Source organism: Gavialis gangeticus, unplaced genomic scaffold, assembly GCF_001723915.1.
Source record: "Gavialis gangeticus isolate Ggan-Ray unplaced genomic scaffold, GavGan_comp1, whole genome shotgun sequence".
In the NCBI taxonomy this organism is placed as follows: domain Eukaryota; kingdom Metazoa; phylum Chordata; order Crocodylia; family Gavialidae; genus Gavialis; species Gavialis gangeticus.
Window position 1 is genome coordinate 31805638 of NW_017729006.1, and position 24665 is coordinate 31830302.

The 24665-nt window shown below is 41.5% G+C and overlaps 1 protein-coding gene across 1 annotated transcript in view; it reads left to right on the forward strand.

Moving 5' to 3' along the window:
• The window catches only part of SUGCT (succinyl-CoA:glutarate-CoA transferase), a 678860-nt gene that overhangs the window by 140407 nt on the left and 513788 nt on the right, over positions 1-24665 (forward strand). Inside the window, exon 9 of the mRNA XM_019508722.1 lies at positions 11715-11810. Coding sequence (XP_019364267.1) covers positions 11715-11810 — 96 coding nt within the window. The remainder of the gene's footprint in view (positions 1-11714; positions 11811-24665) is intronic.

Below are 24665 nucleotides of genomic sequence, written 5' to 3' on the forward strand. Positions count from 1 at the left end.
TAATTTCATTTTAAGAATAACTGATGGGAACAGACAAGCTCTTAAGAAAGAGTCTGTTTTCATGCAAACATCAATGATGAGAAAAGACACAGGAAGGAGGGAAAAAATGAAACAAAGTTTAAAATTTTCAAGAACACTTAGGTGACTTGGGCATCCATGTCCTAGTTTTAAGAAGTGACTTGGGTGCCAAAGAATATGTCTCAGTGTATATATTACATAATGTAAATGGTATGGTTTCTAAAACCAGGGCCAAATGTGAAAGGGTCTCAGTGGAGGCCATTTTTATATGTAAAAAAAACAGGCTTATAACTTCTTTGGCTCATTGTCTGGTGTAGTCTTAATGTGGGTCTACAGCAGGAACAAAGTGGGACCCTTATCAGGGCCTTCAGGTACTTCTCTAAGACGAATAATAGTAAGATGAGTAATTAAAGAAATTTTAATGCATGTGCCTGCAGGTGATAGTTTTTGCTCACGTAAATTCTGTTTGTCTGCTCTTTACCATATACAAATTCTATTAACCACATGCTTAAATTTAACTTAACCACTTAAACTTAACCATCCCTGGCAGCCAAGTGTTTGCAACTTAGTATATGCAACTCTGTGTGCTACTTTTTGCTTGCGATGTTATGCCCACAGTCTGTTATTAAACATACCATATTTACTTGAATATAAGATGAGGTATTTTTCCCCAGTCAGCATGGGAGGGAAAAGCTCCTTGTCTTACATTGGCATACAAGGAAACCTCATGAAATACAATGTCTATCAATAAACTGCTGCCAAAAGCAGCATGTGCTCAGTAATGGAAACCAACTATGAAGCTGATTAAATGCAGCCAACAGTGAAAATGACTATAAAATACATGGCCCATATTGGGCAAATATACTAATGGGAACCTACCACAAGGACAGGTTAGTGCAGCGCGTCTGACTAAGATATATGGTAGTGCCCATTGCAGTCAGTCCTTCTAAGCACTGACTTTTCTTTTGCATGCATCTTCACTTTGTTGTCACTCCCACAGCTAAGCTGTGCCTTCCTTTCCCATTTCTATCCATCTTTTTCTTGACTAGCCTTAAATGTTTGGAAAACACCACCAAACAGTGCTCTAGCAGTTCATCCAGAATCCTCCTGTCACCCCTTCTCTCAGCCTGTTGCATATGGTTAGTGTGGCCCCGACCTCCATGAGGTGGAGCTGGACCAAGTTGCCCTGCACCTCATTCATGTTTGTGTAAATGTTTATAGGATCCCAGGACTCATGACAAGAACATCCAGTTCTAGTCATCAGTGGGGGCTAATTAGCACATAGATCCTTTGTGGAGGGTACCTGGAGTACACATACATGGTGACCAGTGCTGAGCTATGGGGTTGCCATAGCTTGAAATGCTGTTGACTCTTCTGGGGCCTAGTCCAATGAACTATATGAATCATGACCTTCTTGGCTTTGGACTTATATCATGCATAGTTTGTACTATATATAAGTAGGTACAAAAGTACTGTTTAAAAGTGTGTTTATGCAGTACCTGTGCTAAAACTTGTATCAGTTTCAAGAAAAGGTGAACTGCATCAATTCTGGATGAACAAAGTCTTTACATACAATATTCAGATTCCTACAGTTATGTTTATTTGAAGGTCAGTAAGGATGGGCAGAAGGGGCTGCAGGGGGAAGAAACTGGAGGGGAAGAGGGCAAAAGGCCCCCCCCTCCTGTTTATTTTCTCTGCTATAGCAGTGGGAAGGGAACAAATTAAAGGCAAGCATCCAGTAATTAGATTCTATGCTTGGAAAATTATAACAAATTTATACATTTTCTATATAGAGAATTTAATTATTGGGGTGTTCTCTTATATCTGAGGTAGTCTTATATTTGAGTAAATATGGTAGTGGTTGGGGAGGGGGAGCAGGGTCTCCCTACAGGTCAAGAAATTAGGTTGCAGGGGTAGGGAGCAGTGGCAGTATTAACATTGCCACCACTCAATGTCCCCCTGGCTCCCTACTACCAGCCAAATTTCTGGAACTGTGGGGACTTTTTTCATCACATATAATGCACATTCCAGTTTTCCCCAGATGGTTTTGGGGGGAAAAGTATGGGTTATATGTGAAAAATATGGCATTTTGTTGGAAAACACAAGTTTTCAGTTTTTATTGTTTGAAAATAAGATGAGAAAATAAGTTTTAATAAGACAATATACTGGCTATTTGAATATAAAATTAACAAGAAAAATGTTATATTGAGAGAAGCACTTGATTTGTATTTGCTGAAATGAAACTATGGAGTGGAGTTGCCCGACACTTCTCATTATGAGGTCCTGTTTTCAGTTGTTTATAACTTTGCCAAACTTTAACCATTTTAACTGAAATTTTCCATGTTGGGGAACTGCTGAAAGCTGATTTGTTTTGACAGTTTCAGCTGTTTCCAGGAATACAGTTAGGGGAAAATATGATAGTTTTTTTAAGAAGTGTTTTGTTGAGAAACACTAGTGTCTTCATGCTTTGGATCAGGGACTTGAAATTTGGCAGATGAGTCACCCTGTTTTAAGGGATGTGCCTTTTAGAAAGAGCACATGGTACAGAAACCAGTTGGGATGAGACAGGAGCTGGTACTGGAGGTTTTGGTGGACAGGTGCAGAAAAGATACATAGGTACGCAGGAAGAGTGGTGCTTGGGGCCACACAAGAAATATTCACTGAATGTGACTGGTATCCCATGGACAATGATGTTATTGTTGGAGTGAGGCTGTGCAGTAATTCACAGGAAAGCATTTCCTAATGTTTTGGGTGCTTGTGCAACCTCCACGTAGTTTATTGGATGTCATTTAGGATAAAGCGTATATACTCTACTGATTCACTTATGCCATCCCTGTATGACTGTTAACTCTAAAATTCAGCTGAAACATGAATTATTTTGTGGTTCCAGTAATACATTTGCCTAAATCTTCTGAAAACAACTCTATTACTGCTTCATACCTATCAAGATTTTGAATGGAGAATTTATTTGCTAAAATAAATAAAGATGTTGCATATCCTTGTGTTGGGCAAAGCTCATTTGAAATTAATTAGTTTAGTTTCATTTAATGAAACTCAGTAGTCATGTCAAACCAGCAATCAGAAACCATTGCAATAAAGAAATTAAGTAATAAGAAGCGTTGGTTAGGTAACTTGAAAGATTTAAAAGCTGCAGATTTTGAAGTGAAGACTGCTTACCAAGTTTGACTTTCTGTGTTATGCTTAAATGACAGTGCATTAGATAGATAAGACCCTGTGAAGAATAGGCATCTCCATTCTGATGTTACAACCGTATATATAACATTTTTACAGACTGTTATACATTTATGTTTTTTGCTGTGCTTTTTTTCAATGGTAACACATTTTAAATGTGTTTTTGCTGTACATTTTATTCACCAGTTTCTTTTTCACTTGATTTTTTTGGTAACAAATTTAAGTGTAGTTTCATAGGAAATATAATAGAAAAAGGTGACCTTTGTGCTATTTAGAATTTCTAGTTTTTTGTCCAGTCTAGTTTTGTGCGTGCTAAAGATTTGAATTTCCCTCAAATCCATTAGAAAACCACTCCACTAAGGTTGTGTGATCAGGAGTGTTTTTCCTAATTCTTTTTTACCTGAAATTTGACCTTTTAAATTTTATGCTGGGATTTCAAGGGTGACTAAGGGAGATAACAAATCTAAATACTCATGACTCTCAATGGGAGTTGAGTGCCAAACTCACTTAGCCTCCTTGTAAAATCCCAGTTTTAATGCTGTTGCTCCCATAAATCCAACTAATCTCTGTGGTTGTTAATCCTTTTGTACTATCTTAAGGAGGTGACCTCCATCCTTGGTGCTTCTGAGTCTCATGCACTTGTAAGCAGTTGCCATGTCTCTGATGAGCAATCACTTACACAAGCTCTGAGTATCTAAATCTTCATTCATAAATCAGTCCTTCCAGAACTTTTTTTTTATTGCTTTTCCACTGATTTTTCTGTAATTTATTACTCTTCTGTGCTGAGATATCCAGAAATAAACACAGTATTCCATGTGAATTCTAGAGAATTCTCGCTGTGCCTTAATGCCTTTGCTCATAAAGCCCAAAATTGCATTTGCCTTTTTTGGTCTTTGTCATCACTCTGTAAACAATATATCTGATTTGTTGTCTTCTATAACCTATGCTGTATGTCAGTGTTATTTCTTTTAAGGTTTTTTCTTCTCTGAATGTCTGTTTGAGATTGTTTTTCCTCAGGTGTATTAGTCTGTGTTTTACTATGATGAATCACATTTGGGTTTTTTTTCCCCCCCTCTTTATATTTTATTTATTGTAGTGCAAGGGTATGTTATCTAGACCAGTGGTTGCTCACATTTTTGGCCCTGTGGGCCAGATGAATGGGGTGTGGCTGATCTGTGGGCTGGATTGGGCCCCATGCTGACCTTGGTTTCCAGAATCAGGCCCTGGGGGGTCCCATGCTGCTTCCAGGATCAGCTGGAGCCTGATCACTAGACAGTGTGGAGCCCTAGGGCCCAATCCCAGCACATGGGAGCCAGCTGGGGGCATTGTGGGTCCAATCCCAGCCAGGAGGAGGTGGCATGGGCCTCTGTCATTTCCACCTTGTTGGGACTGGGCTCCAGGGCTCTGTGCCACCTCTGCCCTCTGGAACTAGATCTAGTTCTGGGGGCTCTGCACTGCTCCTGCCCCTGCCTGGCCCCTGCACCTCGGGATTGAGCTTTGCCACCCAATTTGGCTTGTGGAGCCATGGTCCACAGGGCTCCCCATAGGTCCTATGGGAAGCCCCATAGGATGGATTACACAGCTCCAGGGGGCAAGCCTTTCTGGTCTAAAACACTGGTTTCCCTATGGATGTGGAAATGTAGCAGCAAAGGATCAGTGCTAGCATTAATTGCTGCTGCTCTAAGACCAAGGAAAGCAACTACCACTTTCCTGCTGCCAAACTTCCAGACATATAGGAAGCTTCATGGGCCAGATTCAACCCCAAGGCCAGAGGCTGAGCACCACCATGCCAGTCAGTTGTTTACTCTCAGCTGTAGATCATGAATGACTATTTTAAATAAGGCCTGATTCAGTAAGGTATGTAATGTGGATAACTTTTAGTATGCAGGTCTCTGTTGGCCTTGTTAGGATTATTTCCACACTTAGTTGGGCCTATTGTTATGTAGTTCTTACAATAAAAGTGGACCTAATAGTGAAACCTGCAACCTTTCCCATCAGAGACATTGTTATTCATCATGAACTGTAGTACTTCCTGCGTAAAACAGGTACCTTAGTGCCAGGATTCATTAGAGCCACGGTACAACACTAGCTGAGCATCCTTTTCATGAGAAATGAGCGTTGTGGGCCAGAGTACATTTCTCTTAGACATGTAACAATATTGAGCATTATATGTGGAAGCAGTCAAATGGTAGTAATTATTTTAAAGTCTTGCTCCTATTCTCTGGGCACATCTCTATGTGCTGCTATGGCACCATTGTTACTGTGCCATCATTTTGTACTTCCTTTTGGAAGTACTAAAACACAGCGCAGTAACAGCCCGTATTGCGCCATGGATGCTGTACACAGTTATTTTTAGGCAGTACATCACAATAGCAGTGTACTATAATGAGGGAGCGCATCTCTATGGAGACATAGCTGTGGCATCACAGTTTTTGCCCATGGACACTACTCTGCTATAGTGCATTGCTACAGCAATGTAGCATCATGTGTAGATGCACCCACTGTGAATTCTGTGGCTGAAATGTTCGAGAAAACTCTTCTAACTGAAGCAATTTTTACATCCAACCAGAGGAGTGTTTTACACAAATATAGGCAACCCCTGCTAAATGCTGTTTCACTTAGCGCTATCATTTGAAATTGATGCCTGATTTCACTCAGCGCTCAATGAGTTTCATTATAACGCTCGCAGTCACCATCATGGGTCATTAAAAACAATTGCAGTCACCATCTTGGGTCTTCAGATACTTGTGGTTTCGCTTGATGCTTGTTTCGAGAGGGAGAGGAAAATCACAGAACAATCAGGGTTGTACAATAGTAACTGGATTCCAGTGTAGTTATGGAGGAAGGATCTGCCTCTGTAACCATTTTTAGGTTTTGCTGTTAATAATAATACATGTTCAGCATAGAATGAATATTAAGTAGAGGGTTACTAGTATTTACACATTGCAGTACATTGGAATTATTTATGGCGTTTTGTTCTACAGTACTATAAATTAAAATTCACATTTACAACAAACAGGTTCCACAGCATATTGTAAAAGTTGTCTGTGCTGCACTTGTACAGGTGATGTTATAAAACTTAAGGCATACAAGAATTATGTACCTTTTATCAGTGCTTTAAATCAAGTAGCCAATGCACACAATGCATACATATTACAAATTCAAAAGCTGAGAGACAGCAAATGAACTTGAATATGAATCAAAATCTGATAAAGATGAATGAAAATAAAATATACACTGTATTGGAGTGGCAAGAAAGGAAAAGGTCCCTGTTGTTTTTTCATATTTTCACTTACTACTTTTTTTTTTGTTATTTGTGGGTATTTACTGAGCTTACCCCTACATGATTGATGGAGTCAGTGAGCTAAGTATAATAAATTGTTTGATGTGCTATCTTAAAAAAAAATCTTTGAAACTCTGTCTCTCTTTGCTGTCTGCTCTTACCTTCTGGCATTTAATATCCAGTTTCCTCATCTGTCTGATTCTGTCTTTGTTAAGCATAATTTTTCAGAGCTTAATGTAGCTCTCTTTTTGTTCTGGCTTAGGTAGGTGTGTAAAGTGAAGTAAAGTAAACATGTGATTTAACCATCCATAGTAATATCACAAAGGAATGTAAATGTGTGTCTGTTCCCTTTACTGAATTGAAATAAAGAATAGTTTTTGTATAGACACTTGATAATATACATTTACTGTAGGTAGATTTGTCTGTGCAAGCAAATGAATACAGAGCTCTCTCTAGCATTGTGTTACATTTGCTTTAATGTTTACTGGTATAAAGGTTACAGTTGTGGGTTTGGTTTTAATTAAAATAGAAAGGAAACAAACCCACAGGTTTCAGGAAAACAACTTTAGACTTAGTAATGCCTACCTAGCAGGGTCTATATCTAAAGGTTGTGTAATATTTTCACAAAACTAGTGCTTTATTGCAGCTACTTGATGGCTAGAGACAGAAATTACACACAAACCACACGGAAACCAGTCTAAACCTATAACACAACAGAAGTTCAGTGCACATAGACCAGTTTCAAAATGGCAGAACCTGAGATGGATAGAACTTGAAATACATCTGGATGGATGTAATATCTGATTTAATCAGTTTAGTTTAGACTAGTCTATCAAACTTCTGCTCCAGATCCCATAGCAAATCGACTTATTTCTCTGTCCTCTGGCTTCCCAGCTCCCCTTGCAGGGCAGCAGGTGCTCATCTGTTGGGCCGGCACTGCCTCTGAGCTGTCACAGACTGGAGCTGGAAAACCTCTGCTTCCTACCTGCACGGCTGGACTGGAGGTGGGGGCAGGGGGCAGTGGTGGGGAATGGAGCCCTCTGCCACTGGCCTCAGCTCTGAGCCAGCATGGGGGGAGGGATGTGTGGCAGGGGACTTCCCTTCCTCTTCTAAGGAGTGTTCCCATGCCTGCCACCTGGAACAAACCTACCAGTTGCTGTTTTGTCAGCTGCTGTTGGTGCCAGGCTCCGGTGGGACATGCTAGCTGGCCTGGGGGGCTTGCACCAGGCAGTGGGGATGAGAACACTCCATAGAGAGAAAGTTCAGGCCCTGCTACCTGGCGTGGGCCTCCCAGGCTGCCCAGCACATCTTTCCAGAACCCAGTAGGATGCGCTGGTTGGCCTGGGGGGGGGCTTGTCCTCCAGCACGCTGGGCATCTTTCCTTCTGTGGAGCACTCCTATCCCTGCCAACTAGTGCAAGCCTCACAAGCTGCTTGGCACATCTTGCCAGCTGCTGCTGGTACTAGACTGTACTAGGCAGCCTGGGAGGCCTGTGACAGGCGGTGGAGATGGGAGTGCTACATGGAGGGAAGGATAGGCCCTGCTACCCAGTGCTGGTTGCCCAGAGTATCCCACTGGAACCTGGTATCAGAATTAGCTAGTAAGAGGCACTGGGCAGCCCAGGGAACTTGTACTGGGTGGCAGGGACAAGATTGCTCCATAGGGGGCAGAATTGGGCTCCTTGGAGCCAAGTCCTTCATTCTGTGGAGCTGGGCCACCCCTGATGGGCTGTCCGGTTCACACCCCTGGGCCCCTGCTGTTGCCATTGCTCCTCTCCTGTGCCCAGCCCTGGGCTTCAGTGGAGGGCCCCAAGGGGATCACTGTTGCATACCCGGCAACCTGGCTAGTGGCAGCAGGGAGGAGCATGCCTTCTGGGGCTCTCCTGGGACCCTGCGCCTGGGTGCGGGGGTCTAGCATGGCAGTGGGGAGGTTGGGGGCATGTGCCTGGCAGCCGCTCAGGGATGGCCCATGCATGGTTGCTTTCTGTAGTCTTCGGTACACTGGGAGGCATGTGGGAGTGCCCCCTGGCTTCTGGCCTTGGCCAGTGCAAGCATTTGTGTGCCCCGTTCCACTGAAGGGTGAATGTGCCCTCCATTTGCTCCCCATCCAGTCTACCCAGCTTAGAGAAACCTGCATAGATTGGATCAATTCTGCCTTGGGATTTTTCGCTGTTTGTACTTAGCCTTAGTGCATGAAGCATCAAGAACAGTGCGTCTTTAGCAGAGCTCTACAAAAAAGCTTTAACATTCAGTAAAGGTTCCTACAGAAGTTAACATTGATACAAAACACATGCCGAGGCAATGGGAATGAAAATATACGGAAAACTTTAATTAGGATTATTTCTATATAAATATGCTGTCCTGCTTTCAGTTGATACATTTGGGTAGCAGCAATGCAGAGGATAAAATCCACTTCACATGCTCTCCTAGCAGCCTTATCTTTGATCTATGAGATAAAGAAGCACACTCTTCCAACTTAATCACATTCTTTACATAGTTAGACATATGAAAGGAATGTATATGCTGAAAGATTTACTAAATATTTCTTTTTGGTCAGGGTTGACTTTTGTAAGAGGAAGAAAGAGATGTGGAGAAGTGAGGCAGTCCAAAGATCACACAGATGTAGTAGTAAAACAGCATGGTAGAAGGTGGGAATAGCTTTTAAGCCTACTGAAATCTTATGGCTGAAGAAGCAGAAGTGACAAGAGAGCTCATCCAGATAAACACTTCATCTTAATGTATAAAATATGTAGCATCAAAGTACTAAATTATACTCTAAGCCAGTTAATTTGTATATTCCTTAAAGGTTTTGGCTTTAGATTTCAAAGGCGTTAGGGTGCAAATCTTGTACTGTAAGACCATGGGAGTTGAGAGCCCAGTTCCCTCAGATTCCTTTGAAATTATCAGGCTCAAGTAATTCAGGCCCTGATTCAGCAATGTACTTGGGCATATATCCAACTTTAAATAAGTGAGCTGTCCATTGAGTTTAATGGGACTATTTATATGCCTAAGTGCCTTGCTTAGTTGAGGCCTCAGGAGGGTAACTAGTATCTCCAAGTGCATTTAGAGTTTACTAAGCTGCATAGGATTTCTGACTCCCCTTGGATTTGTGGCCTGTTGCTGCTGACACAAAAGTCTTTGTACAGCAGCTGTCCTGGTGAAGATCCAGTCAGCAGGGAGGTTATCAGTAACCTTTTGTGTTTCCAATCTCTTTATTGTACCCTGTTCTAGTGCTTTACAGACATGCACACAGGTCAATTTGGTGGCAGCTTAAAACAGTGAAATTCATCTGAAGTGAACTCCAAGACATCACTGAAAAGTTCTTTTTTTTTTTCCCCAAAGAAGCCATTTGTAACATCCTATAACTAGGAAATTATTTGTTCTGTGTAGCTGAAACGAGAGCCAAATAGAAAGTGATATTCTGGCTCCAGTGAAGTCAATGGCAAAACTCCCATTTACTGGGGCCAAGATTCTACCCACAGGTCTTCCACAGAATTAAGCAAGATTGTTTTCAGCTGGGAATGTTATTCCTGTGAGAAAGTTAAATATCTATCTGTAAATTAAAGCTTGGTTGTACCCTTAATTATAGAGGCCTTGGTTATACATTGACAATTCTCTTGGTTCTTTGCTTAAATTTAGAGGGGCAAATTCTAGCTGTCTTTTCAGGGCATATGGGAAAAGAGGTACCTAGAAAAGAGAGCTGAGAGAGAGATGTAGCATCTTGTTTCTAGATGCTCTAAAATTCCTGGCACATGGCTTTTAAGTGGTTCAGATCTGAGTTAGTTACTTGGGGGTATGGGCTGTTAGTACATATAACCCAGAGTCACTTGCAACCCCTTTGTGCACCTTCTTCTTTGCTTCTGACAGAGGTAGTCTGGCTAGCTATTTGCATAAGGTTTTATGCAGTCATCAAAATACAACTACTAAAATATCACTAAGCACTTGTAAACAGCATGAATTTGCACCAAATTGTGGGAGAAATCTTAGGAAAATACGATGTTGCTCTGAAAAAAATATATAATTATTGTTTAAAGATAACTTTTGTTGTTAACATAACTCATTACTAGCAACTTAAGATATATTTTTAATCAAATTAGTGTAAAAATAATGGCTGACAGATTAGACTTTTGGATTTTTGTGATGCAAATAATGATCTAATACATTATTTGGATTGGAGACATAGTCACATCCTGCAGTTTTCCAATTAGCTGAAAATCTGCCATTAATTGAAAGAGAACCTCTGATTTTTCAGCCATGACCGCATTTTAGATGTTAGGTTTTTCCCCCCCTAAGATATATCCTTGCTGTTATAAAGTCCAAATTACTTTCAGATTTACCCCCTCAGATTGTGGTTACTAAATATAGCAGTCCATATTTTCACAGAATTAACCTTTTCACTGTCCCTGTCTTCTAATGGCAAATGACTTACTGAGGACTGCTGCTTAATTAATATTGCAGATCATGTATGGAGCTGGAGAATCCTGAAATATTTTCCAAAACTTAGCTTGTATAAATAAAACAAGAAGGAGAAAGGAAGAAGAAAGATAATCTGCTAGTGACTGAGGAAAGATTTAAGCACAGGATCAAGAGTCAGGAATTGTAGGTACTTTTCACAGCTCTATTGCATGCTTCCTTTCTGACTTTGGCAAGTTGTGGAGCATTTCATTGCCATAGCTGACCATTCTGTAAAATATTTAACACAGTCAAAAGACAGGGTGTTTCATCTTCATGTCCATGATTTTACATTATATTGCATGCTATGTGCTGTGGCAGAGGTTGCCAAACTTTTTCTTATTGCATACCCCCTTCCAGATTTACCAGCTGCCCGTGTACCTCTACCAACATATGGTTTAAATTTTAACCCCTTAAATACCAATTATTATTATAATGAAAATTAAATCCCCCATTTCACAATTTCTCGTGTACCTCCCAGAGCTGTCTTGTGTACCCCACAGGGGCACGCATACCATAGTTTGGGAACCCCTCTGCTACAGAAATGCCAACTGTCATTTTCTAGTATTAAAGGACATGTTGTTTTGTTACATTATTTCTGCAAGTGGTGTTACTGAATATATCGATTCTGTATTAAATTTGACTTAAAATAAAAATGAATCATAACTGCCCAACAGAAATGCATATAATGGATAAAAATATAAAATCAAAGAAATAGAACATATATCAGAGGGTCCTATATCAACAACTGTCTTTTCATCCTCTTTCAGGTTGCATGTCTTACCCATATAGCAGCTAATTACCTTAATTGCAAAATGGAAGCCAAACGCTGGGGCACTGCTCATGGCAGTATTGTTCCTTACCAGGTAAGAAGATAACAAAAGGTGTATTTTGCTTTGGTAATCTGTGGTTTTGTATAATACGGGTTTGGGAAATGATTTACTCTTCCTGTGACCTACAGTATTCTGTAACACATCTGTGTCTGGCTAGAACAAGGTTCTGTTGTTCACTGTAGATTATGCATTTTGCATATTTCTTCATCAGCTGTAGATTAGTAACAGAACACTGGAATAGATCAAAGGCATTCACTGGAGTTGAATGACTGTAAAGCTAGCATGATGGCTTGATTGTTTTTCACCTGAGAGAAGGACTGACTACAGCAATTTTAAAAGAGACTATTTGTGTTTTGTTTGCTATGAACTGAACTCTCTTTCTGCTGAATTCCAATAGCTTTACCTTATGTCTTTGTAGGGAATGATAGGGAGGGTTAGGGAGGTCTAGGCACCCTGTTGATGTTTGGGAATTGCTTGTATCCTGTGGAGTAAGGGGTTAATGTGGGGCAAAAAGGAGAAGCAGTGCTACAAGTGTGGCATTTTTCTTTTAGGAATTCAGAATTTGCTGGTGTTTTATAAAGGCCTGAAAGTTCCCTAGAATAGTATCATTTTATTCACATAAATGAGCATGCAAGAGAATTCTGCTCTTCTAAGAATGTCGTCTTATGGCTGGCCTATGTGAGAACCTTTGCCAGTTAACAAAGAGGGTATGTCCATATGATAAAGAGCACAGCCCAACATTAAGTACTATATTATCTTTCACATATTAGGCATGTAAGTGGATGTAGGTACCTAAGTGCAATTCTGTTTTGCCCTTTGCTAACAATTTAAAAAAATATATTTTTCTTATGGTGATACTAACTTGTACCTAAACTTAATGAAAAGAATATGCCCATTTCATCAAAGTTTGGTATTAACAGAAAACCAACAAGATACTGGCTAGGAAGCCCCAGCCCCATCCCACAGCCCCAGCCCCAGCCAGTGGCGAGGCAGGTGGATGGCAGGGCCACACTCCCTCCAGTGCCACTGGAGTGGGTGAATGGCTGATGGGCTGCTTTGCTGCTCCACCCTGGCTGGTGGACCCCTGCTGCCAGTGGGACAGGGGACAGAGTAGGAGATGAATTCCCCTTCTTTCTCCCCATTTGCTTCAGGCTGTGGAGGGGGTGGGCCTGACAGGGGCTGCTATACCCTGGCAAAGCAGGCCCTGACTGTGGTCCCCTTGTGGGAGTGGGTGGGGAGGGGGGAATAAATTTCCTCCCTGCTGCCTTCGCCTCAGGGTTGCCATGCCATCTGGTCATGCCCAGCCCCTGCTCCAGCTGGTGAGCAAAGGGGCGAGGCCAGCTCTGTTGTCTGGAGCAGGCAGAACAGCCCAGCCCAACCCAGGGCTGAAAAGCATGCTGGGATGCTGAGGGACTCTGGTTTAAGTTTAAATCAGGAAAGGATCTTGGACAGAAGTTGCATAAACCACTTTGACACAAATGATCCAAGGCATTGCAGCTGAAGTTATGTTAAATCTGATACTACATTCAACCAGGTTTATCTTTAAACCAGTTTTGGCCATTTTGAAACTGGTTTATGTGCACTGAACTTCTTTCTGTTACAGATTTAAACCAGTTTTGGATCACTTAAACTGGTTTATGTGGAACTTCTGTCCCTAGTCTAAATGAGTAGCTGACTTCTGAAGCTGTTGCTGGCAGCAATGTGGGATATAGAAATTTTGCTGAAACTTTCATGTCATCATGCAGATAGATGGTTCAGCTAAAATCCTGCAGTGCTGTCTCAGCCCAAAGAACAAGATTAGTGAGATTTTTGGATATGACTGTAGATGCAGTAAACTGTATGTGTGCACTTTGTGAACTTGAATTGTGAGATTTATCCCACATTTGTCCATGGGAAACGGAAAATTTTAAAACAGAAATGTTGCATGTTTGAAGTGAACAACTTATTAATATATCAGAACAGAATTAGTAAGAGGTGCTGCATTTCTATAAAAATAGGCCAAAGCTTTAAACTTTGACACAGCCCCTTCTGAACTCTGGTTTACATAAACTAAAAACAGAGCCAAACCTGACAAGTCAAGACATTTTGTCTTTTTTGTAGTGACCTTGGTTACTTAAGATAAAGTAGAACGTAGATCTATTTTCACTGGTTGTGCTCTTCTTTTGCACAACCAAAACCCAGTTGAAGTATTGAAAAAGAAAAACAGTAATGTCATATTCATACTTCATGGATTACATCCCAAGTATAAGGAATGCCAGTAGTTTTTTTAATCTGACTTTTGTAATATCTGATTTTTGTATATAAGCTATCTTAATCCATATTTTTGAGCTAGTTATATGTGTTGGGGGTGTTTATGGTTTTTCAGTGCCTTCAGAAATTGTCTACTAATATCCTATTAGTGAACAACTCTGCAACCATGAGAGCATTTGCTTTTTAAAGCTTTCTTTTTACTTTTGTGGCACCTTTTGTCCAACAGTTACAAAGATCCTTTGATAGGTTAATTAATCGTTTTTCTCAGTGTTACTGCAAGGTACGTAAATATTACTCCATCCTTTTTATAGGAGGCTAACCCAAGAAACAGGGAGGTAAAGTGACTTGTCCAAAATTCTGTAGGTCATTAGTAGTGTTGCTTAGAACAGAATCCTGGAATTGTGACTGGTCTCCCAACCAAACTTCTAGATACAGGACCCTTTACTTCCTGGAATAATATACAGAATCTGAAGTGTTAATGTTTTCAGATAAACCAGTAAATTATAACTTGTTCAAATAATAATTATTTTGAGAAAATTTGTTTTGGTTGTAACTCCAAAGAAATGCATTTAGCAAAGCATTGGTATTTTTTCCTTGTTAGGACAGTAGACTTCTTAAATTGGGGCGTGTAAGTTTTCAGACAGGCAGTAAATTACAAGTTGGAAGTGATGTCGAGTTTGCTCTGGTACTTAAAAATGTCAAAATGTTGTTTAATCATGGCAGATTAGGTAACTGAAAGATTGCCTTCTAACAGATGTTGAGGATTTTAAAATGCCAACATCTAAACAATTTACAACATCTGCATTTCTATGCGTGACAGAATTCTGACCGCAGTCACACCAGTGTAATGTCCAAAGCAAGCCGTATTTAATTAGAACATTTTAAATGTGCACATAATTAGTCAGTATGTTTGTATCTAATCGAGGCCCAAATATTCCAGCACTTCTTTGTTGAATACATTAAGCAGTGTTTATTAAGTACTGTTTTAATTCTTATTATACGATACTGAAATGTCATGATTTTGCCTGGCGTGTCTTTATCCGTGGTCTTGTAGGGGCACTTTTTGTACTGAATACTCCTGTGCAATTCCACAGGGTTCACTTGGGCTACATGATTGTAATTTACATCATAATTTGACCACCAAATGCAGTCTTTAAATATATTCTTCAGTAGTTTTTATTGATTTACCTTATTGTACTGTAATATAGGTGTTCATTGTTGCAATTCTCAAACACATCTCTGCTCTAGATTTTGTCTACATTTACTTGGAGCTTGTTTATAGTATGGTAGCAGCCTGTCCTAGCAAGGCTGCTCCTGAGTAAGGCTGGGCCACTCTCACTTCCAGGCACTTCCAAATCCAAAAATATGCTAGTGAGGCTGCTGTCTCAGAGGTTGCTTTCAGCTGCAGTGCCTTGGATCATCTCCAGCTACAGACATAGGAGTAGTATGTGTGGGAATTATCTGCTGGGTCTCAACTGGGTTGTAGAGCATAGAGGTGAAAAAGAAAGGCAGTGATATGTAAAATTTCCAGGCATTAATTTGTATACATCCCTTCAGCTAGTGAGATTTAATGTTGATAAAAATGATCCAGTCGTCTATAATCCAAAATGGTCCCTATGAGGACAAGATAATGTGGACATTTAGAGATTTATGAAACCATAAATTTATATCCACAGCTGCAAACCAGGGGTTCAGTTTTAACACGATTTGGCTTTGTTACATGTTTGGAGCCTTTCAAAAACACAGGTTTCGTTTCATGAAAAAAAAACGAAGCTTAATTTGTGAAGGAAAAGACAGTCATGTCATTGGTAGGATTAGAAAATATTAGTAAATTAACTTAAAAATGGTTACCATATTTTTTTAAACTGTTAAAACTGTACAAATTATTTTTTGTGGTGTGAAGCTGTGGTTTTTTTGCATTAATTTTGCATTAATGATCAGATAGAAATGTCTAACATCCCAAATTTTCTCCCTTCTAAAACTTAAAAAAACAAAAAATCCCACTATTTTAGGTGCCCTTTTTATTTAGAAAAAAAAGAAAAAGTTGTCCAGGGTGCTCTGTAGCACTTTTGAAATCCCAGTTCCATGCCAGCCAATGAGCCTATAACAAAACCAAAGGCAAGATGATATCATTTAGAGGTCAAGAGCTTTGTTACTTTTTCTGAGCAGATAAGGTTGATCTAGATGGGATTTTACTTACATAATTTGAACAGGCATAAAATAACAAATAACATTGCAGATTTTGGGTGCAAATGCAGATTGCCTCAAGTTTCCTCAGTCTCCAGCCACACGTCATTAAAACCCTACAGGTGGGAATCGCGGAGGAACCCCGTCCCCAGCCATGTGCTGTTGAAAGCCCATGGCACGAGCTGTTGGGAACAGGGAATGCTGTGATCCATTGCTCCCATACCCCAGCATGTACTGCAGCCCTCTGCATGCCCTAGCAGATGCACAATGTAACCTGAGGAGTTTTATTCAAGATCCCAACAATCTCGCATTCTACCATGCCAAATATTGAATGTCTGGCATGTCAGGAAGTGTAATTTTGGGTATCCAGGTTAAGATTCCTCTGAAGTTATTGTGTGATTAAATTAATGTCTTCCAGGGGCCTCAGGTCTTCTATCCTTTTTCAGGGTGACCAACACAGTTCTCTTTGCTTGCTCTCTTCAGCACGCAGCCCTCCAAGGGCTCCCCTGTAAAGCTCTAACATTATATTAGCAAATTAGATATATATTTATATTCCTTACAATTTAATTTTAACATACCATCTTGATATACAACCTTCATTATTTGTAGTTACAAAAATGATTACAGATAATAACAAATAAAACTGTAAGCAATTTTATGAGCCTTCTGACTCTTCAACAGTATCACAAAACCACCAGCTAATTCTAGTAGCAGTCTTGAATCAGACCTTTTATTTATTCATCTGCCCATTGAGCCTACTAAAAGAGGTAGACTTCCCAGTCTGCCAAAAATTTAAATTCCAGTGGGGAAAATGAGTCTAAAGCATAGAACGCTTCTTGGGTTATCTGTCCTGAGCCTTTTGCCACTTGAAACAGGAAAGTTTCTGGTTTGAACCCTGCCATGAATCACTACTAAGTTAATAATTTCCAGAGGAAAGCATCTCTCTGGTAACCAGATGCTCCATTCCTTGGGTAAACTGAATCTCAAGAAGAAGGTTATTGTTTTCTGTACAAACAGGAGAATTATGACTATTCTTGTGATTACTTCATTGTTGGGTTTATCAGGGACATTTTTCGCTAGAGGCCATATGTTGCTCTATTCCAAAGTCTAAATGTAAGTCCTATTCTTTGCAGAACTTTGTTTACCTTAAGACCTATTTTTGTATTCGGAAGGGCTTTCCTTTTTATGTGCAGGACAACCAAAGTAACTTAAACCATTGAAAAATGTCAAACTTACTTCAATGCTTAGTTCACTAAGGAACTCGGCTGTTTTTCCTGCGGTGCCTCAAGGGAGTCCCTCTGGAATCACTTCCACTTAGAGTGGGTGCATCTACCTGTGCAGTTAGCGCAGCTGAATGAACTCCGGTGCAGTTTGTGCTGGAATTTATTGTTCCGGGGCACAGCATTTACGTGTGCGTTTGGGACTGCAACACGTTGAGCTGGGGTAGGGCAGCCCCACCTGGCAGAGGATCTGGGGGGTCAGCCTGCCAGCCTGGAGCTGCTGTGTCCCAACTCAGCGTGCTGAGGAAGGGCTAGCTTGGGCACAAGGGTGCTCCAGTGTGGGGCTAGCTGGCAGCGAGCCCTGCACTGTAGCTCTCTCATTTCTTAGCCAGCCCCAGTCACTGTCTACATGTGCATTGCGGCATGCTAAATAACTCCACTTTGGGATAGTACTTGTCAGGCAGTACTATCCTATGGTGGAGTTAATTAGCTTACTCCCATCTAATAGTGCTGCATGTGTAGACTATGACATTTTAATGTGGAGCTAATTAGTCAACTCCGCAGTAAAGTGCACATGTAGATGCCCCCACTTGTTGCTACTTTAAGCTAGTATCAACAAAGAACAGAACTAGGACAATTTGATAAGTTTTCTTATCTGGGTAAAAATTTCTTTTTAATGGTTCTAGAAATTAATTCTGTTTAAAAGGCACCTCTCTTTCTGACTAGCAATGGTCTCTTTTAACAAAAGCTTAATTTCTTATGGGATGGCATTTTTGATGAGAAATAGTCCTGTTTAGAGTCAAAGCGTCATGTAATCATTCTTGATTACAGAAATGAAGGAAAGGCCCTCTTAGTCTTGCAGAAGTTTTATCAGGCTTGTGCTATTCCAGATATTACTCATGTGTAGACAGTTTAAGTACAATGGGGGCCAAACAGTTCCCATGTTCTTCGTTTGAGCACTGAAAAACCTCATTCTCCAGGAGTTGCTCACATTACATTAATTTACTCACAGGTTTCTCTCAGGAGGGTGTGGAGGATACCCAACCTGTTCAGTTGGGGCTGAAATATTATGTATACCCTCCTGTGGAAAGACCTACCTTTTACTTGTCCTATCTGTGAGTAGAAAGAAACTTGGATGAATGGGCATTTGCAGAACTTCCTTGTTTCTTGCCAGATACTTTTTCTTATCAGGTGGTAGTAAGCATAGAAGGAAAGACAGTCAGACCTGACATTGAAGATAAGCTAGAAAGCTGAAGTACCTGTTCTTAGAGTCAAATAGTCATGGTCAGGTAAAACCCTGGCTCTCCTGAAGTCAATGGTACATCCATTCTCATTTATGCACCTCTTTAAGAATTTCTTCTGGAATATAAAAAGTAGTTTCTTTACCTTCATGAGATCTCTCCTTAAAATCTTAAGTTTTCCTTTTTCTATTCAGTTTTGATGAAAGCATTGTTATCAGCCCATTCCTTTCATGGCAAACAGCTCTAGGAGGAAGGATGAACCCCCCCATTGGTTGGCATGTATTGACCAAACATTTCTTTAGGACTTTCATGAAAGTTAAACCTCTTGTTAAGTAAAGCCCTATAAATAGAAGCTGAATACAATGCTACAGAATATTTCAAGAGAAAAGGCTGTACCATGTGGACTAACAGGGCACAGCATTCCTTCAACAAAGGTGGAAAAGTTTCTGTTGGGTCCTTAAATAAGTTAGATGGATATCCTAAAGCAGTGTTTCTCAACCTTTTAAGTAGCAAGTACCCCCTAACTTCTGAAAAATTTAATAAGTACCCCAACACTCAATTTTCCAGGGGATTTTATATTTACAGAGTAATGTCTGCCATATGTTGGAAGAAGGGCTGCGTATATAATGCCATGATATGACCGATGTCTAATCTAGTGTGGGTAGGGTTGCTACCTTTTACACCAGGGGTCCTCAAGTTTGTACCTGGGCTAGAGGTGATGGCCAAAGCTAGGAGGGATGAACCCAGTGTTGTGCAAAGCGTGGTGTACCAAATTACTGCTGGGGAATTTTTTGCCAATTTTTTTGCCATAGTTTTGAGAGAAGAAAGGGGTGAGAGAGAGAGGGGAAGAGCGAGTGAGACAGGCAAGGGGGGAGGATGAAGAGAGAGAGAGGGAAGCGGGGAGAGAGAGGGGACAGGTAGCAGCCGTAATTGTGGGGATGCCCTTAGGAGAAGGGAAGATTTTGGCAGCTTTTTTTCTAAAAAGGGTATGTCTGCAGGAGTACTGTGGTGGCAGTGGGTGAAGGGAGTGTTTGGATCTGTAGTTTAGAGATAAAAAGACACAAGGACACAGTCAGACACATGCAGCGACACGCTAAGACACACACACATATGCAGGCAGACGTGGAGGCGCACACACACATAAATAGGCATACAATAATTCAAAATTTAAGTTTTATTCTTTTTTATTGAATTTTACAAGTTTTTGAAACCAAATAACACATGAATCATAAATTATAGAACAGTAAAAACAATATATAACTCAAACATTTATATTAATAAAACTCTAAACATGGGTATCTTTGTGACTGGAACTGATACTCTCCTTCTCTAGAATTGTTCTACAAATCGGGGATTGGACTGGACTTTTTGCTAGTTCTATCAAAATAGCATAAACAATGAGTTCTTGTAAGAGCTGGATTTAATGAGAAACTTGGGCCGGTTTGGATGACATAAGTATTCCAAATCTTGATTTTAAACTACGTATTGCTACTATCAGATCATTTTCTGGCCACAGATGATTTCTTACTTTACTTTTTAGCCCAGTGAAGTGTGAGACACTGGTCTCGCACAAATATGTTGAGGCAAACAGGAGCAGCTCTGTGAGAGCCATGTTCCTCAGCTGTGGGTATTCCCATTTCATTTTCTGCCAAAATGCAGGGATGTCACCCAGTTCCATGCTTTGCATCCCCTGCAACATACTGTCTGTGGAAAGCTCAAAAAGTTTTTCCTTCAGGCTTTCTGGAATCCCTGCTTGTTCAATAGCGCCGTCATTAAATGGATTCAAAAACCACAGTTTCTGTGGATCTTCATGCTCTTCAACATTAGGGAAATAATGTTCAAAGTTTGACTCCAAATTTACCAAATGTTCTTTAATATTTTCTTTCGCACTTTCATTCAGAGGGATTTCGTTTTTTTCACAGAACTCTGAGAGCTGTGGAAATGAACCAAAATTTCCACATAAAGCTCTATTTTTCCAGAACCTCAACTTTTTTCTAGCAGCTCTTACTTTGTCATGCAAGGTAAATATATTTGTGTTGTATCCTTGAAGCTGAAGGTTCAAGTCACTGATTTTATCAAAAATGTCAGAAAGATAGGCTAATTTGCAAATCCATACTTCATCTTCAAAATGCTGTAAGAATTCAGATTTCATCGCTCTGAGAGAGGCGGTAACTTCATATCCCAACTCGAACAGGCAATTCAACAACCTTCCACATGACAACCACCGAACTTCATTGTGAAGAAGTATGGTAGTATGTTCAGATCCCATGTCATGGCACAGCGATTGGAACAGATGTGAATTCAAAGCCTGCACTTTTAGGAAGTTTACTGTTTTCACGGCTGTGCCTAGCACGCTGTTTAAATCTTCATTCAGCTGCTTTGCAGCCAATGCCTGTCTATGGATAATACAATGGTTCCACTTGATTGAAGGTTTTATAGCTTTGAAGCGAGCAACAAAACCACTTCGTCGACCTACCATTGCTGCTGCTCCGTCTGTGCACACAGACATGCACTACTCCCATGACAATCCATTTTTTACAATGTGATCATTTAAGATCTTAAAAATGTCCTCTCCTGTTGTTTTTGTGTCCAATTCTTTGCAACCATATATTTGTTTGTGTATTCCTTGCTCAACTTCATCATCAATGTATCTGACAGACATCATCAACTGTTGGACACATCTGCAGATTCATCAATCTGTAAAGTGAACTGTTGTTTTTGGATAATTTTTTCTGAAATTTGTTTAATTATGTCTTCTGCCATGTCATCAATTCTTCTTGTCATGGTGTCATTTGAACGTGGGATGGTTTTAATTTTATCTACTTCTGTGTTGCCAAACATGATTTCAGTGATTCTAATAGCAGCAGGAATGACAACGTTCTTAGCAATGGTATGTAGTTTTTTCGTTTTTGCCACCATGTGTGCGATTTCAAATGTAGCTTGTAGAGCTTGTTTAGGGAGCGCAGAGTACGATTTCATAGCAGTGCTGGATTTTTTCAAACTTTCACATTTTCTTGTGAAAAAATCTATTGATTTCTCCTTCAGATCAGGATGTTTAGTATGAAGGTGCCTTTTCAGAAGGGAAAGCTTGATACAAAGATTAGACAATGTCTCATTGCAAATCACACACAGTGCAAATGAAGGTTTACCCCAGTTTGTTGTAAACCCAAAAGCCAGATAACTGGGATCATAGCTACGTGCTTTATGAACCTGTAAAAATTGTGTACTTTCACTACTGAGGCTTGTCTTTTTAGAAACATGTTCCTCTGGCTCCAACACTTGTTGCACATTTGTCTGGGAACTACCTTCTTCTAAATCTGAAGTCCTTCTTTTTACAAGAAAATGATCCATTTTAACACCTTTGTAAACAGTAAAATTAAAACAGACACACAAGCCCACTTAAATTTAAACACTTAAAGTGGAAACTACAGCAGACAGGCATGTGGTTAAACTCTAAGAAACACAGTCTTTCTCCCCTCTACTGATGGGCGACTCTATTTTTCATAAAGTAGGAGAGTTCTGATGCAGAAAAGCTGGCAAGCAAGTGCAGGATTGATGAATGATGGAAGTATCTTATTTTAGGAACATATACAGTTTCCCTCCTTTGATTTATGCAGGTTCGATTATATGCAAATTTGCTCTTATGTAATGACTGTTTTTACACTCCAAATTAATTATATGCGAGGTAAATTCACTGTTATGTGATTAGCTCCAGGGCTCTGCTCATCACCCCACCCAACCCCTGGGCTGCACCTGCTGTAGTGCAGGCAGGTGATGTTGGCTGCTTCCTGGGCTGCTGCAGCAGGGGTTGGGGTGATGGGGAGAAGCAGAGGCCTGCAGTGCAGTGAAGTAAGTTTGTAGGGCAGAGGTCGGCAACCCCTGGGGCACGCGTGCTGAGCATGGCATGCGAGGCCATTTTGTTTGGCACACCACCACCAGCCCAGGCTCTAGGCAGATGCTGCCAGCCACGGAGCCTGGGCTGTTCCCAGCAGGCAGCTGGGAGGCTGCAAGCCCTGCATCAAGTAGCCCAGGCTCTGTGGCTGGCAGCAGCTACCCAGAGCCTGGGCTGGCTGCAGCCAGGAGGCTGCAAAGAAGCTGCTCCAGGCTCCAGCATCCCGCAGCTCCAAGCAGATGGTGGGGGCGTGCCCTGAGGCAGTGCAGCCCAGAAAAGTCCTGTGCCGCCACTGGCCCCCACCTGTATCCTACCTGGGCTCTGGGCAGCTGCAGCAGACAAGCTGCAAACAGCTGTACTGGGTTCTGCAGCCCTGGCATCCGCTCCATACTGGCGACTGCATGTGCGCCTCAGAGCAAAGAGTGGGTTTATCCCTGCTCTCTGCTCTGAGGCATGTGTGCAGTCGCCACCAGCATGCAGCTGATGCTGGGGCTGCAGAGCTCGGTGCAGCTGTTTGCAGCCTGCCTGCTGCAGCTGCCCCAGAGCCCAGGCTAGCTACAGGCAGGGGCTGGTGGCAGCACAGGGCTTTTCCTCGCATTCAAAACCCCCAAAACCTGCCTGTCAGCGGAGAGTGCACAGGTATCTGTGTGCCCACTCTCCCCTTCCTGCAGTAGCCTGTGGCTGGCTTGGGGGTGAGGGCAAGCAGCTGGACATAAACCTGGCGGTGGCAGGGGGAGCGGTGGCACCCCCTTGCTGTGGGAGTTTTCTGTTGCCCGCGTACCCCCAGGGTTACACGTACCACGGGTTGAGAAACTATGTTCTAAAGGAGAAGATGTGGCTCTGGGCAGAGCCTCCTCATCTTTAGAAATGCTCTCACCCATTGCTGTGCCCAGGCCCAGTACCACTCTATGGTAACCAGCGGGTTATGAGGGAAAACCCTTCACTAGGTCACTTATGCTTCCAAGTCACTTAGGCTTGGGCAGTCTAGTCTGTATCTAAAGCATGAACGACTGGTGCCTCCTGAGACTGGGGGGGTGGGGACTGCGGGGGTGTCATGGTGGCGAGCAGGGTCTGCCCGCAGCTGCCAGTGGTGGTGTCATTGTTGAGTGGTGACTGCTCACAGCCACCACCAGCGGTGTCGGCACGGGGTGCAGTGAGCAGGGACCACCTGCAGATGCCGTCAGCAGCAAGAGGGGTTAGGAGTGAGTGGCGACTGCCCGCAGAAGCTGGTGGCAGCTTCAGCGGTGGATAAAACGTGCCCCCCAGTGTCCCCCTTATGCATTGCCTATGATCCAAAGGGTACAATCCTAAGCTTAAGACCTCATGCCTGAGGCCCTCCTTGAAATGTAGGATGTCACCACTGAGCTAAATCCTGAAATCAGTCCCTCACCTCTAGAGACCACTGTGGCCTCCAAAGTTGCCTACACATGCTCTGCCAGAACTCTAGCTAGGTTGTGGGTACTTTAGGCCTTTTAGTTTTAATTTGTTTTGGATACTGTAAAAATTCTTTAGCAAAGGAATTTCTTATACATAGAAACTTCAAAAACCATTGCAGAACTTTAAAATCAACAAACAGATCCTGAGGTGCCCTCTTTTTAAGTCTGATCTCACCTGTTCTGTGAGAGGGTTGTTAGTATTTCAGGTTTGGAAGAGCACCTATTTGCTTGCACTCGTGTATACTCTCTATTGTGCATCTTCTGGAGAGCCCTGCTGCTTTGCGTCAGTATAGAGCATCACCAGGCCTCTAAATGGAGTCTTGTCTTTTAGCCATCTGTTTCCTTGCTAAGTTACAGCCCCTTCCCACAGTTGGTTTTTAGTTGGTTTTGCATAGAAAATCATTATTCTATAGGGATGGGCCAGTCGTTGATTCAAAATCAAAAGCTCCAGATGGCTGTCTTGACGGCTTCTTAGTGACAGTCCTTCAACAAGTTGCCAAACCCTCTCCTGGTCTGAGCAGTCATCTGAAAAGCAATTAAATAGGCTTGCCTTGGGCAAGATTAGACATATGTTCAAAACATAATACAAAATAGAATTCATAATTTGATATCCTGTTCTGTCACAGAAATAGTGCTACATAGAAGCTGACCTTGTACTTGTA